Source organism: Carlito syrichta, unplaced genomic scaffold (assembly GCF_000164805.1).
Source record: "Carlito syrichta isolate Samal-C Ts95f unplaced genomic scaffold, Tarsius_syrichta-2.0.1 Scaffold74866, whole genome shotgun sequence".
Classification (NCBI taxonomy): Eukaryota; Metazoa; Chordata; class Mammalia; order Primates; family Tarsiidae; genus Carlito; species Carlito syrichta.
In genome coordinates, this window is record NW_007018962.1 from 60,291 (window position 1) to 77,101 (window position 16,811).

The window sequence follows — 16,811 nt, forward strand, 5'->3', positions numbered from 1 at the left end:
GGATGGATAGACACACGCCAGGTGAGATTTTCATACTAAGTTGCTTTTGATATTACAGGATGCAGATCCATCCACTAATAATACATCATTGAGGTTGTTTGGCATGAAACATTTTGAATGGCCTGCTTGGGAATTATCTATAGTACATAATTTACTTAATGGTAAACTATGCACTGGCTCAAATGAATGCCAGTATTTTGTTTTTAGTGATAAAACCCCTAATGGTCATTAATACTTTGTTTTTTGTTTTTAAATCAATACTTTTTATTATGATATTGTGGGGTACAGTTAAGGGTTAGGTACACAGATTATACAAATATGCTTCATTTGGGCACCCTTGTTGTTTCTTTTCTTTTTTTTTTTTTGAGTTGGAGTCTCACTCTGTTGCCCAGGCTGGAGTGCAGTGGCTGCTCCCAGCCACCGCAGCCTCGACCTGCTGGGCTCCGGCGATCCTTCCGCCTCAGCCTTCCAAGTAGCTGGAACTACAGGCACGCCCTACCACACCCGGCTAATTTTTGATTTGTTTTAGAGATGAGGTCTCGCCTGCCCAGGTGGGTCTCGAACCCACGGGTGCAAGCAATCCACTCACCTCAGCCTCCCAAAGGCGCGGGATTACAGGCTGAGCCACCGAGCCCGGCCCCTTGTTGTTTCTAATGCATAGAGGGATTGCAGATACTTGGAGGGTTAAGTCAGAGCTGGCAGCTGCGTGGTCTCAGTAGGTTAACTCAGTTATGACTGCAGGTGCACAGTGAGAGTCCAGAGGAATCTTCACTCCTTAACTTCTCTGGTTCTTTTGTAGTTTGAGCGAAATTGAGAAGAGGAGGGAAGGGTATGGAAAGCAGGGTCACAGAAAGATTAGTGCTGCGTTAACTTTCTCACCATTAAAACCGAAAGTCTGTTTGTCTCCACAGATGAGAACTGAACTCATTTCCCCACAGAGCAAATTCTATAGAGTCTGTTAATAAATTATAGAAATGAGACATTAATAATCTGCCTTTTATGGCCTTGGAACCAAGGCAAAATAGTGATTGCATATAGGATTGCTAGCAATTCTTTATCTCCAAGAGATTGTTCATCTGTCCGTCAGAGATTTCTGTCCTGCTGGTTTATTTGATAAATGGAATAATTAAATCATAATTACTCATCTGTGTATTCCTAAATTACAAGTAACTGGATGTCTTCATACCATTAATGTGGAATAATACCAGGGGCTCAAAATAATGCCGGGGCTTAAGGATAACATTTGATATTGTTTATAAATGGCTACACATTTATTCTTTAATTTGATTTTTATAATCATCTTCATTTAATGCATGAGGAATCCAAGATAAAGGTTCAATGACTTCCCCAAGACCACCTGGCTAATAATAGGCAGAGCCAAAATAAGAACTTGAGCTTCTAGACTCAGTACATTAGTATATTCTTCTGTCCTACCCTAAATATGTAAGGATTAAAATAACTGACATTTCTTTAAGATAGTCTTTAGTTTGACAGTTGTACATTTTCTATTAAATGTTAAATGTGTAAAATATATAATGTGTAAAATGCAAAATGAAAATATTTTATTTTCTTTAAAGGTTTTAAGAACTTGTTTTTGTATAAGTCATACATAGGCATAGTAGAAAAATGAGAAAATTATTGGAGAGCTGATCATCTAGAATGTCCTGGACTGGAACGTGCAGGCCTAAAATATAAAAATTTAATTAAAATCTTTCCACCATCCAATATTAAACACCAGTCCACATCTTTCTAGATGTTTTTCTGGGCATATGTTCATGTATATATGCATACACATGGTTTATTGTTCTATAACAGGTGCCATGAATATATTTTCATATTAATGTAAACATACTTTTGCAACCTGATGTTTAATAACACCAATACTATTTTATTTTGTGGATGTCTTACGTATGTATTTACTCAATCCCTAATTAGATGTTTCAATTATTTTCAGATGTTTCAACCTTTTACATAACAGCCTTGTACATTTATGCATTTCTTTCAGGTTAAATTATTAGAAGTGGAATTGTTGGATCAATAGGTTTACATTTTTTAATGTTTTGATACATATTACCAAATTAATCTTTGGAAAAACGTTGCCAATTTATATCAATTTATAGTAGGACATTAGCATTATAAGAGAATGCTGATTCCTTATGCCTTTGCCAGTACTGTTTGGGTATTTTCCTGTTTTATCATCTTTCCCAATTCACAAGTCAATAAATGGTATCTTACTATTTTTAGATTTATTTGCTCATGAAAGGAGTTGAACAACTTGCCTGTTCAGGTCTTCTGCCTGCTTTTTTTCAGCTGTATTTATCTGGTTCTTGGTGATTTCTAAGAACTCCTTATGTATTGAGTATAATAAACGCATTTTGACATCCAAATTGCAAAATTTCCCAGATTTTTGTCATTTAAGTGTATGATTTTTTTTTGCTAAGCTAATATTTGTTAGGATCTCTTTCCTGTGCACCCCACCCTACTTCCTTTAGAGCCTTTTACAACTCCATTTTCATAAAGTATTTGCCTGCCGGTCTCGGTGGCTTAGCCTGTAATCCCAGCACTTTGGGAGGCCGAGGTGAGTGGATTGCCTGCCCGTGGGTTCGTGACCCACCCAGGCAACTTGGCAAGATCTCATCTCTACAATAAAATAAAATAAAAATTAGCCGACGTGGTAGCACACACCTGAAGTTCCGGCTACTTGGAAGGCTGAGGCGGAAGGATCGCCAGAGCCCAGCAGGTCGAGGCTGCGGTGACCGGGAGTGGCCACTGCACTCCAGTCTGGGCGACAGAGTGAGACTCCAACTCAAAAAAAAAAAAAAAGAAAGCATTCGCCTTTCTTTTCTTCAATCCTTTAAGTACCTTTAATGTTTTAATCTATTCTGTAAACTTAACTTGGTATATGATTCAAAGTAAGGGTCTTTTACTTTTATTCCTCTTAAACTTAACCAAATAGCATGGGGTATTTATTTACTGAAATGAAATGCAGTCATTATCACATAGGAAATAACTAAGTCAGCTTGAATCTATTTATTCTGTTATATTAATCTTTCTGTTGGCTTGTTAGGTACCTCACTGTTCTAGTTAACTATAGTTTTTATGGAGCATCACTACTAAGCAGTTCATTCATTTTTACCTTTTGTAAAATGATCAGTAATGAGGCATATGTGAACTCTGCCTAGATTTGAGTTTTGTCACTGGTTCCCACATTGGCGAGATGATCATCTGGGATGTCCTGGACTGGACCATGCAGGCCTATGAACGCAATTTTTGGGACCCATCTCTACAACTGGACACCCAGCAAGAAATAAAACTCTGTCAGAAATCAAATGACATTTCCATTCATCATTTCACATGTGATGAAGAGGTAAAAAAAAAAAAAAAAAATCTATAAAATATCTATAAACTTGCTTTTCTTAATAAACCCAATGCCTAATTTTAAAAATTTAATCCCATGATGGGCATAAAAAGGTATCATTCTTCATGGAGTCGAGTTGTGCTTTAAAATGGTCTGATATTTTTTGAAGATTGGACCACTTGCATTTTAGTCTTCACTCCTAATCTTGAAGCAAGATTAAATGATTAAAACCATATTGAAATTTGGATTTGGATTAAACAGTCCCATAGAATTTGAGGTAAATGCTTAAAATCATTTTAAGAAACACTGTAAGAAAGAATTCTTGAAGATTCCAGTGCACTTCCTAGAGAGGTGAAAGAAATTTAAAGTGTCAGGAATGTTTCTCTTTCAGTCTGCTGGCATTCTGGGGCAAGATAAATTGGGTGCGAATTGCTGACTTCCATTCTTTAGGGCTTGAGAGTGATGCTCTTAGAGCACTTTACATCTTTTTTGCTGTAAGAAATTAGTACCAATGGACTACTGAATCTTGGCTCTGATCTGAAAAATCTGTTCTTTTAGCCTCAGAGGCTCAGAAAACGTGTTTAAAGGGCAGTTACTTTTCTAAATGTAATGATAAGAAATAAGAATTGTAACCTTGGGGAGGGGAGGCTTTTCTCTCTATTTTGTGCCTTTCTATACTGTTGAAATTTTCTAGCTGCATGCATGTTATTACTTTTATTTTTTAAATTTCAGTAATAGTGTTCTGGAGGGGAGAGAGTTATAATCCATTTTTTTGTACTGCTCTTTAAAAACAAAACAGAAAAGAATAGAATAAGAACAGGATTAAAAAACACTACTATATTCAAAGATTATTTCTTTGTATCTCAACTTTATTTTGAAAAATATATATATATGATAAAAACAATATGGTCTAAAAATGGTGGAGACTAGATTTCTAAGAATTGTAGCCTTAAAATTATATATATATTTGAATTTTATACCTTTTCCTCACTTTTGTAAACATTAGTGTTTAAAAGGTTTTTTTGTTTTATATTCCTTTTAATCTTATATTTTGATTGATGTTTATTAACTACCATAAATGCTGATAAAGCATTATACCGTTTTCCCTTTCTTTTTGTTGTGACTTCTTTCCTTTTATAAGGACTATTGACTACTGATGATAGGTGATTGCTAAAGTGTCTCCATTGCATCAATGCTGCCCTTAAAGCTTATGAATGAATTCTCTAGTTGTGTTTATACTTTTCTTTTTGACCTTGGATAAATCTCTTAAACTATGCATTGATTTCCTGGTTCATAGAACTAGTTTCTGGGGGTTTTACATTGAATGAATCCAAAGGACTCTTGATTTTAACATATTGGCTAGCTGTTTTCATTATTGCCTCTGGTGGTTGTCCTCAGCTTATATTACTGAGTGCAGAGTAATGGATCATTCCAGATGTAGATTCTGGCAAGCGTTGGCGTCATGCTTTTGTTCATTTATTGCAGATCTGAGTTGGGTTTGCAGACTTCAAGGCTGAGAAAGGTTGGAGGGCCCAGACTCCAACTCAAAAAAAAAAAAAGAAAAAACAAAACAAAACAGCAAGGCAATCTCTAGGGACTTTTAAAGGTCTGCTTCATGGCATACCTATTGAGTACGAATGAACAATTCTTAGACAAGTGTTCCCTGAAGTCAACAACTTGCAGAAATGTCAAAAGCTAGTATGTGTGAGTGTGTATGATGCAAGGAAAGAGTGAGACTGAGTGACACGACCTTGATTTTAATATTGACTCCATGTCTCATTTCTTGTGGGATTTGAGTCTCTTTTTAATTTTAACTTGCTCCCCTGTAAAATGGCAATAATGCTTGCCTTTCCTACCTTAACAAGATGTTGTGAAGCTGAAGTGAAATAAATATTAGTGAAAATGCTTTAGAAAAATTTTAAATTTCTTTAGTAAAAAAGTATTCATTTCTAATACTACATTTAGAGGAGTGTTTCTGTGAAGCCTTCAGATGATCATAGGATATTAGTGGCACTATAGCATATGCTTTTTTCTATTCTTGATTGTGTAAGATGTGGAATGCAAGGAATTTTGCTCACATTTTCCAAGCAAAGGAAGCCAGGTAATTTTTCCAAGGCTATAGTGTTATGTGACTGCAAACCCAGTTTATATCCCCATAGTTTCTCCTGCAGGGCCAGCCTGCCAGTCAGGTCTCCTTTCTCTAGATATCATCATATTTCAGTGAGGAGAGGGTGCACTCTGCAGACCTTTCTCTGTGCTAGTGGTTGTATCCTTCTACCTTCTGACTGCTCTGAGCTTGCTTTAGTGCTTTGACATTTTTGAACTTCAGAGGGCAGCACAGTGATTTGGACTGAAGGCCAGGAATAGGGAAGGTGACAGTGGCTTTCTGAAGTCACATGAGGGCTAGAAATCGATTATCAGGCAGTAGTGAGTCCTAGTTTTACGCCCATTTCTGAACTTTCCCCAGAATGTGTTTGCTGCAGTTGGAAGGGGTTTATATGTGTATAACCTTCAAATGAAGCGTGTGATTGCCTGCCAGAAGACTGCACATGATTCCAGTGTCCTGCACGTTGCCACACTTCCAAACAGGTACAAGCTCCCATCTGTTCTGCAGTGGATGAAAGCAAGTCACGGTTCCCGGGGCCACTGCTGTAATTTCTCAGGTGGCCAAGTTACCTGGCTGCGTGGCCTGACCTGCTGTGTTCTTTTGAAAATGGAGAATGCCCCGTGCCATCTCTAACAGAAGCATTTGTGGCAATATATTACAGAGCTTACTAGAAGCGAGGTTCAAATGAATTACATTGAATTTCATTTTAAGAAGAGATTCTTTAAAATCTAGAATTCATGTAATAAAGTAAAAGACATTGGGATACTTACAATGTACTGATTTTTCGTTTTGTTGTTTGCTTATGCCCAGAGCAAATAGTTGCTAGTCACCTTGTAATCTAAGGCTCCTTGTAAATCTTTCCTCTCTAGGTAGATTTGCTACCGAGTTTCTAGGGATGAAATTATGAGACGGGAACAGCATTATTTTCTCTGCAGAACAGTTTTAGCAGGAGAGACACCATGAGGAGAGATATAGTAGAGGAGAGAAGGGGGCTGCTGCAGACACTGTGAAGTGTAATTCATACCCTGTTTTCCTGAATATATTTTTTAATGGAGAGAACAAATATATAGCATTTGAGCCAATGTAACATAGTATAATGTGCGCCTTTCCTGAAGAGCGCTTTTAGTTTGCATTGTAAAGCTATGTTAAATTGTGATTTTTGACAACTCCTGCTAAGAACTAAATAAAAGCAACCGAGGGCTCCAGTGATTTCTCTCACTGCAAGTATAGCGCTGGTCCTCAGCAGCATGCTCTCTGTCTTTGCATTACCAAGTTTCTGTTCTGACAGGCAGTTAATCTCATGCTCAGAAGATGGCAGTGTACGCATTTGGGAGCTACGTGAAAAACAGCAGCTCACAGCCGAACCTGTACCAACAGGTGTGTGTCATTTCTTAAGAACGTAGTCTTTTTCTCATTCCTTTTTTCTTATGTGAAAAGCAGAAGAGAGGCGGTTATGTGAAACCACAAGAATAATATAGAATGTGCTCCAAATAGGCATCAGATGTTTATAGAAGGTGTATGGTAATTGGGATGTAAGATTTACATCTCAGTGTTGCCTTCATGTAGAGCTGCCTCTTTATTTCAATTCAAGTCAACTGGGATTTTATTGTTTTGAGGGGAAACTTATTTTCTGGTAAGCTGAATATCAGATGGCCTAATGAAGTAATCATTCACTTGTATTGTCTATAATTTTGACAGATACACAAAATTTGTACTATCAGAGGTCAAGTTAAAGTGTTCTGTCACCTTGACACTAAACTCAGTTTATGGAAAAATTTTTTGTGTTTATATTATGATTTCATGAGCTCTCGACTTTCAGGTGTTTGGTTTGAAAAACAAAACCGTGAATGAGTAAAGTAGTTACCAGTCCTTGCATAAGAAATCAGATGCTGGTACCTCTAGTTTCTGCTGGTTCTTTGGACTTACCTGAAATCCAAGGTTGTTGTTTCAGGACACTTACATGGAGCTTTTCCTCTGTACTTTGTTGGTGGATCTAAGCTGTGCCCTTTTTCTTTGACAGTTTAGACACTGCCATTCAGGCCGGTGACTTCTCTTTCATTCCCAGTGCTGTCTTTTTACTATGTTGACATACTTTCCCCAGTGCGTGAGGAGGAACAGCAGAGAGGATGAGGAACAAACCTGGTCAGCTAAGAAAGATGAAATGAAATAACAGACTTTGAAAGCCCTAGCATAGTGCTTGATTCCATCAACTTAGCCCTTGACTAAAATAAGTGTGGAACATTGTTGCATTTAAATATTCTGGTTGTCTGTCTCACATTACTACTGTAAGCAAAGAGCACAGTAATTTTGGAAATGACTGAAATCATTGTTTTTTCTAGGTTTTTTTAACATGTGGGGATTTGGAAGAGTGAACAAACAAGCTAACCAACCTGTTAAAAAGCAGCAGGAAAACGCCACTTTGTGTTCACTGGAGCTTATTGGAGATTTGATCGGACACTCATCATCTGTGGAAGTAAGGCTTCTCAGGCATAGAGTGTCCAAGGTGCTCCTGCTTGTGTGTCATATGGTCCTTTCAGTCATTGGGTCTTACAAAGACCTGTACTTCACAGCCTCATAAAGACCTATACTTTTTTTCTTATCTGTAGGTTTCTGCCAGATCAGAACATGGAATAGTATAGGCTACAGTATGTGCATCTAGGATCTCCCTTTACAGAGATCAGATCTAAGGAAACAAGAAATGCACTGCTTCTAACAATGGGCTAGCCAGGTGCGGTGGCTCACGCCTGTAATCCCAGCACTTTGGGAGACTGAGGTGAGAGGATTGTGTGAGCGCACAGGTTCGAGACCAGCCTGGACAACATGGCAAGACCTCATCTCTACAATAAATCAAAAAAATGAGCCGGGTGTGGTGGCACGTGCCTATAGTTCCAGCTACTTGGAAGACTGAGGTGGAAGGATTGCCTGAGCCCAGCAGGTTGAGGCTGTGGTGGCTGTGAACATGCCGCTGCACTCCAGCCTGGGTGACAGAGTGAGACTCTGACTCCAAAAAAAAAGAATGGCTAAATCGCCACTATTTAAGAGCTGGGAATAGCTGACAGTAGGGGCAGTGTCAAATCATGTCGAACATAGAACTATAATCAACAGAGAGCGGATGGAGGGTTGTGGTTCTATGTGTAGAGTTAAAACTTAACAGAATCTACTCCAGGGACCTTTATCTGATTCATGAGCAGAGTGCTGATTCCACCTGCCTTTGGAGGATAATAATTTGTTAGCTTTAATAAAACCCTGTACCTTGGTTATTATTGGGCATATGTTAAAGTGTTAGCTGAAAATTATCATGCTCAAAATTCTAACTTGTAGAAATCCAAACACATGAAGATTTACTACAGGCTCCACGGCCTGTGATGAAGGAATAAGACCAGTTGAGATGAAGAGACGGTTGGAACTAATGACAGTGTGATGATAACAGTGTAAGCAGGGCCCTAAATAAGGAACGTCTTAAATTGCCCTTCCCTGTTTCATAGCTAGGGAAGAAAAATATCTTCTCCTTTGCAAGGACATTCATGCTTATGAGCTGCAGCAGCACCCTCGTTAGTGAGCATTTCCTGTATCTCAGGTGCTTTACTAGGCCCTGGGTACCGGAGTTTACAAAGAGGTGGAAAATACAATCCTTGCCCTCATGGATCTTCTACTCCAGTGAAGAGGAAGGCTCTAGACCTACTCGGCTGTCCCTCTAGGCTGCTTATGAAAGACCCAAATAAGTAGAACCAGTGAATACCCAGCAGTTAGAAGGAGCACTTTTGTGAATGGCTAGTGTAAGACAAGGGACTTAAGACTGGAACTGAACTTTGAAGTTTAGGGTTTTTTTGGTTTTTTGGGGTTGTTTTTTTTGTCTTTTGAGTTGCGGTCTCACTCTGTCACCCAGACTGGAGTGCAGTGGCCGCTCCTGGCCACCTCAGCCTCAACCTGCTGGGCTCCGGTGATCCTTCTGCCTCAGCCCTCCAAGGAGCTGGAGCTACAGGCGCGCGCTACCATGCCCGGCTAGTTTTTTGATTTATTGTAGAGATGAAGTCTCGCCAAGTTGCCCAGGCGGGTCTCGAACCCGCGGGCTCAGGCAGTTTACTCACCTCGGCCTCCCAAAGCGTGGAATTACAGGCTGAGCCACCGAGCCCAGCCAAAGTTTAGGTATCATTAATATGTAGGCTTGTCACCATAAGCTGCTTGATACATCTTATTTATCATTGCTTTTCTCTGACAAGTAGCTGTTTTTTGGTTTGTTTTGTGTTTTGACTTTGTTTTTGTTTGTGGGTGGGTGGCTATAGTGTAATTTGGGGATGGTGAGAATGGAGTGTGGTAGACAAAAGGGCAAATATGGCATTTATGTGGTGGCATGAAGCAGACTACCTAGGCCGGAGCACTGGGTTCCTGTGAACAGACATGAGTAGGAGGTAAAGCCTGGGAAAATGGTTTGGGGTCAGATTATGAATGTCCTTGAAGGGAAGGCTGGAGAGTTTATCTTTAAGATAATAGAGGATTCCATTACAAAGATGGGTTTTAGATGGTGGGGAAGACTTCAGAATGGCACTTTTTTTGAGTAAAATTCTCACTCCGTCACCCAGCCTGAACTACAATGACACAATCATGGCTTACCGCATCCTCAATCTCCTGGGCTCAGACAGTCTTTCCACCTTCCCTGCACCACCATGCCTAGCTATTTTCTTGATTTTTTTTGTAGAGATGAGGTCTTGCTACGTTGCCTAGGGTGAACCTCTGCGCCTGGCCCAAAATGGCACATTTCTCAGAGTATAAACCAGTGTCAGATTCTTAGAAATTTTTCTGAGTGAGTGTTGACACAAACATTTTTTAAAAAAGCCTACCTGGCTTCAGTGGTAAAAAACCTAGGCTGTCTCTTTAGTGCCATCTCCTGAACATCCTCATTTCCTTTGTATTTTCATCCTTGCTTTCTGTCCCAGCCCTCTACCTGTGTACTGCATTCTGTCTTTTCCAGTCTCCTGAGGAAATTTGCTCTCACATTTCCCTCCTTCAGTCCATCATCCGCTGAGTCCTCCTGTGGCTTATCCTGCTGTTTCAGAAATGTCTGCGTCATTTCAGAGAAAATTCTCATCCTTTTGTGCCTTAATATGCTGTTTCTCTCCTTTACCTCACTCTCCTTTAAGGACCACATCCCTTTCATGGGCTCTCTGACCCAGCTCTCTCTCCACACCATATCTTCATGGTGCCTTTCCTCAGCGTTGGAGCTGCAGCCTGTTCTAAGTATTGGGCATGCCCTTTCCCTGTACTTGAGAGTTTTCTTTCTGAAACTTTCTCTGACAACTTTGGTTATTACGGATTGATTTCCTCTTTCTCTAGATTTCTGTGGCATGTCATAGTCTGTACTACATGATTTGGTTCCTGATTTCATAGTCTTCATTGCTGCCCTATGATTTGGTTTTGACAACTGAGCAAGCGTCTTCTTGAGAGTAGGGACCAAAAACATCCAGAGGATACTTAGTAACTAATATTTATGGGTTGATTAAGTTCTATCTACTTTTATATAGAGAGCTGAAGCCAGTGTTTATCTTGGAAAATTTGGAATTCAGACATCTTATCCATAGCTACTTGTGTATAAGTAATGATTAAGTAAAACCAATACTTGAAGAATTCAATTATGGTAAAATTTAGAAGAACTTTGGGAATTCATGTACTTTACAAAATTAGCTGTTACTCATAGTTTTATGTGTGAGCAATATTCACAAAGTTCTGATTATTACAATATTAGATATTGGTTGTGTTTGTGACTGTTACCAGTACTTAAAGATGAAATTTGTGAAAAATGAAATGGAGTACGTATCTTAAAAGCACATGTGGTAATCTATTATAAGTCTCTTCTCTTCTTCTTGAGGTTCCTATAATCAGTAGTTTTAATTTTCTTTACAGATGTTTCTGTACTTTGAAGATCATGGACTGGTGACATGCTCTGCTGATCATCTCATTATTTTTTGGAAAAATGGAGAGCGAGAATCTGGATTGCGCAGTTTAAAATTATTTCAAAAATTAGAGGAGAATGGTGACTTATACCTTCCTGTCTAGTTTAAGAAATTAAGAATACATGTGCATGAACCATGAACATCAAATATAGGGTACTACTCTGAAAACCGTTAATACATTGATCTCTTAAGTTTGTAATTTTTTTTCTTGTCTGTCTAAAATTCTTTTTTTGGGCCTGCAAACCAGGAACACGTTGCTGCTCAGGTATTAGTACGTCCTCCAAAGAATATCCCACACGTTTTCCATTTGACTTTGTGCTGTTGTCAGAGTGGTGAGTGCTGTGTTTTGAGCTACTTTTGAACCCAGACCCCTGTGAGAAGCAGATATCTATAATAGGAAAACTATGACATTCATTAGAAGTTTTATTCTTTGGTTTTCTTTAGAGCCTGCTTAAGAATTCCTGTGGCAAGTTAAAAAATAGCCTTTCTCCTACAAATTTCCTTGATCTCTAGTAACTGTCAATGTTCCATAGCACACACTTGAATCTCTCAGCCAAAGAAATGAACGGAGTATACTAAGTACAATTTTGGGGGGCGCCAACTAATTTGTTTAGATAATTAAAAAAATTTTTTAGTTCTAGCTACTAAAGCACTCAGTGAACTCAAATCTGTAGGAATCTTATGAGGGTGTATTATTTTTTCCCATTGTAAACTGGCCTGACCAGCGATGGGCTAAGTTGGTAGGACCACAGCGGCCCCTCATGTATGGCAAGGACGAGCGCTAGGTCAGTGATGGGGCACAGTATTTTCAGGGTCAGGGACTGAGGCTGGGAGTGCCTGCTCCCTCTGACCACTGACTCGTTCAGGAAGTGCTTGAGAGAGACTTTACTTACGCTGTTCCTTGCTGTGTCCACTGAGACACTGTAACCAGCCTTATAATAGAATATTCTTTCTCCTTTTGGTGCTAACAGTTTAAAAGTATTCCGCACATTAAAAATTGGGTGGGTTTAACTATAAAATTGTTCTTAAATTTAAACTGCTCATTAAAAAATCCTGTTAGCCAGGCTCGGTGGCTCAGCCTGTCATCCCGCGCCTTTGGGAGGCTGAGGTGAGTGGATTGCCTGAGCCCACGGGTTCGAGACCCGCCTGGGCAGCGAGACCTCATCTCTACAATAAATCAAAAAATCAGCCGGGCGTGGTGGCGCATGCCTGTAATTCCGGCTACTCGGAAGGCTGAGGCGGAAGGATCGCCGGAGCCCAGCAGGTCGAGGCTGCGGTGGCCGGGAGCGGCTGCTGCACTCCAGTCTGGGCGACTGAGTGAGACTCCAACTCAAAAAAAAAAAAAAAAAAATCCTGTTAAAGGACAAGTTGCTGATGTGATAGTGACCTGACCCTTCTCAACACTTCCTGCAGACTTGATCATTACACATACACACCCTAAATGGCAGCTTTATACATTGTAGTTTTTACTAGCTGTACCTTTGACAGTTGCTCCTACAACTGCCTACAAACACTGGAAGAGTTAAGGTCATCCAGGGAGACCAGTAGCATCCTGTTATAAATGAGGACACTGAGACCCAGTGTGGTATGGCCTTGCAAGCAGGCAGCTCTATAGAACCCAATACGCTCATTGAGTAGCTCTGAAAACAGGAGTTGAAAAGGACAGATGAGCTAAAGGCTTATGTGACTGCCACCTGAGGAAACCCAAATAATGTTCACAGTCAGAAAAAGAGCTTTGTGGAGGGATGTGTTACAACATAAGCTGCCTCTGTGACTGAGTAGAAGACTCCCATTCCTAGCTTGCTTTTTCTTTGGAAATTACACATAAGGTCATAAGTTTATAACATTTTCTTAAATTGTATGGCATAAAGGATTCATAGATTTTTTTAACAGTCTGGATTAGTATTTTGTAATAGTATCCTATTCAAATGGAGTGGGAAAAATCACATATGAGTTTTGGAAGGAAACAGTACTATGAGGACCATAGTAGATCCCTTTTGTCATTATACAGGCATACCTTGGAGACATATTACGGGTTTGGTTCCAGACTACTACAAAAAAGTGAATATTTTAATAAACTGAGTCACCAATTTTTTGGTTTTCTAGTGCATATAAAAGTTCGGCGAGTGATTGCCTGAGTCTGCAGGTTTGAGACCAGCCCGGGCAATTTGGTGAGCCCTCAGCTCTACAATAAATCGAAAAATTGCTGGACATGGTAGCGTGCATCTGTATTTACAGCTACTTGGAAGACTGAGGTAGAAAGATCGCCAGAGCCCAGCAGGTCGATGCTGGGTGACCGTGAACATGCCACTGCACTCTAGCCTGGGCGATGGAGTGAGACTCCAACTAAAAAAAAAAGTTATGTTTATACAATACTGTAATCTTTTTCCTTTTTTTTTGTAGAGATGAACAGGTTTCACTATATTGCTCAGGCAGGTTTCAAACTCCTGCTTCAGACTTCCAAAGGGCTAGGATTATAGGCATGAGCTACTGTGCCTGACTAAATTTTGTTTTTGTTTGGTTTTTTTTGAATCGGGGTCTCGCTCTGATGCCCAGGCTAGAGTATAGTGGTATGATCATGGCTTGCCACAGCCTCGACCTCCTGAGCTTCAAGGGATTCTTCTGTCTCAGCTTCCCAATTAGCTGGGGCTACAGCACACACCACCATGCCCAGCTAATTTTCTGATTTTTTGTAGGGACAGGATCTCGCTATGTTGGCTAGGCTGGTCTTGAGCTCCTAGCTTAAGCAGTCTTCCCGCCTTGGCCTCCCAAAGTGTTGGGATTATAGGGGTGAGGAACCATGCCAGCTGGTCTTTTAAGTATTAGTAGCATTATGTCTAGAAAACAATATACATACTTTAAAAAATACTTAATTTTAAGCTGTAATCTTGTGCCTGGTAGAGGGTCTTGCCTTGATGCTGATGGCTTTTAACTGATCATGGTGGTGATTGCTGAAGGTTGGGGTGGCTGTGACAATTTCTTAAAATAAGACAAAAATGATGTTTGTATCAATGAACTCTTCCTTTCACCAAAGACTTCTCTGTAGTATGCAATGCTGCTTGATAGCATTTTACCCACAGTAGAACTTCTTTCAGAATTGGAGTCAGAGCTCTTAAACTCTGCCACTGCTTTATCTACTAAGTTTCTGTAATATTCTAAATCCTTTGTTATCACTTCAACAATGTTCACAGCAACTTCACCAGGTAGGTGAAGGATGACATCTCAAGAAACCACTTTCTTTGCTCCTCATAAGAATAAACTTGTTATCCATTAACGTTTAATCATGCAATTGCAGCAGTTCAGTTCCATCTTCAGGATCCACTTCTAATTCTACTTCTCTTGCTATTTCTACCACATCTGTAGTGATTTCTGCCACTGAAGTCTTGAACCCCTCCAAGTCATCCCTAAGGGTTTGAATTAATTTCTTCTAAACTCCTTTTAATGTTGATATTTGACCTCTTCCCATGAATCATGAATGCACTTAACAGCATCTAGAATTGTGAATCCTTTCCAGAAGAATTTTCAGTGTATGTTGCCTGGATCCATCAGATAAGTCCCTATGGCAGACTTACAAAATATATTTCTTAAATAATAAGACTTGAAAGTTGAGAGAACTCTTTGATCCAAGACCTGCAGAACAGATGTTGTGTTAGCAGGCATGAAAATAACATTCATCTCCATCGGAGCTTTTGGGTGACCAGGTGCACTGTCAATGATCAGTAAATTTTGAAAGCAATCTTTTTTTCTGAGCAGTAGGTCTCAACAGTGGGCTTAAGCTGTGCCGTAAACGGAGTCATCCAAGTTTCTTGGTCCATTTATAGAGCACAGGCAGAGTAGTTTTAGCATAATTCTTAAGGGCCAGTTATTAACTGGATTTGAGGAATGGCAGAGGAGCATTTGCTTCAACTTAAAATCACCAGCTATATTAGGCCCTAACAAGAAAGTCAGCCTATGCCCTGAAGCCAGGCATTGACTTCTCCTTAGCTCTGAAAGTTCTAGATGGCATCTTCTTCCAATAGAAAGCTGTTTCATTTCCATTGAAAATCTGGCAGTTAGGTAGCCACCTTCATCAATGATCTTAGCTGAATATTCTGGATAACTTGCTGTAACTGCTCCATCAGCACTTGCTGTGTCACCTTGCACTCTTCTGTTATGGAGACGGTTTCTTTCCTTAAACCTCATGAACCCCAACCTCTGCTAGCTTCCAACTTTTTTTCTCCAGCTTCTTCACTTCTCATCTTTCATAGAATTGAAGAGAGCAGGAGGCCTTGCTCTGGATTAGGCTTTGGCTGGAGGGAATGTTGTGGCTGGTTTGGTCGTCTCTCCAGACCATTAAAGCTTTCCCCATATTAGCAATAAGGCTGTTTCATTTTCTTATCATCTGTGTGTTCACTGAAGTAGCACTTTGAACATCCTCCAGTAACTCTTCTTTTGCATTCACAACTTGGCTGTTTGGTACAAGAGGTCTGACTTTTGACCTGCCTTAGCTTTTGACATGCCTTCCTCACTGAGCTCAATTACTTCTAGCTTTTGACTTAAAGTGATGGGCAACTCTTCCATTCACTTGCATACTTAGAGGCTACTGCAGGGTTATTAATTGGCCTAATTTCAATATTGTTGTGTCTCAGGGAATAGAGAGGTCCAAGGAGAGGGAGAGAGATGGAGAAGGGCTCGTGGTGGAGCAGTCACAACATACAACATTTATCAGTTAGGTTCACAGCACCCAAAAGCGATCACACCAGTAACAAAGATCATTGACCACAGATCCCCATAACAGATATGAGAATAAGAAAGTTTGAAATATTGTGAGAATTATCAAAACGAGACACAAAGTGAGGACATGTTGGAAAAATAGCACCAGTTGACTTGTTTTGTGCAGGGTACCACAAACCTTCCGTTTAGAGCAAGTGCAATAAAGTGTAGTGCAATAAAATGAGGTGTACCTGTATGCTAGTTAGCTTTCTGCCTTGAAAAACTAGTATGTCTGGAGCACAGCCCCAGCCTTGTCAGTGGATTTGATGACTTGCTTTCCTGTGTGTCCTAAGGCGGGGGAAACACAAAATGGGAGATTCTGGCAGGGACGCAAGCCTTGTGGCAGTTAGTAGTTGCTTGGAGGTTGCCTCTAAAAGTTGAACTTTCCATTTAGAAGAATAAAATTATAATTGTGATCAATGTATATTAGGTATATTTCCATTTCCAAATGTAGCTTTCAACACTTATGACATGTAACACATACCTAGAATATGTACAGATGCCTTGTTGTTTTTGTTTAAAAATACCTTTATTTACCTCAATCTCTGGCTGTATTCTTGTAACACAAGAGCACTGGACCATCCCTTCCATTTCTTCCAAATTGAGTAGGTTTTTTTTTTTACTTTTTTTTTTTTTTTTTTTTTTT

At 39.7% G+C, this 16,811-nt stretch overlaps 1 protein-coding gene across 1 annotated transcript in view; it reads left to right on the plus strand.

Moving 5' to 3' along the window:
- The window catches only part of WDR41 (WD repeat domain 41), a 48,204-nt gene extending 36,588 nt beyond the window's left edge, over positions 1-11,616 (plus strand). The window contains exons 8-12 of the mRNA XM_008053556.2: positions 3,183-3,367; positions 5,826-5,947; positions 6,754-6,842; positions 7,805-7,938; positions 11,364-11,616. Coding sequence (XP_008051747.1) covers positions 3,218-3,367; positions 5,826-5,947; positions 6,754-6,842; positions 7,805-7,938; positions 11,364-11,516 — 648 coding nt within the window. The 5' untranslated portion in view covers positions 3,183-3,217 and the 3' untranslated portion in view covers positions 11,517-11,616. The remainder of the gene's footprint in view (positions 1-3,182; positions 3,368-5,825; positions 5,948-6,753; positions 6,843-7,804; positions 7,939-11,363) is intronic.
- Positions 11,617-16,811: the final 5,195 nt, after the last annotated feature.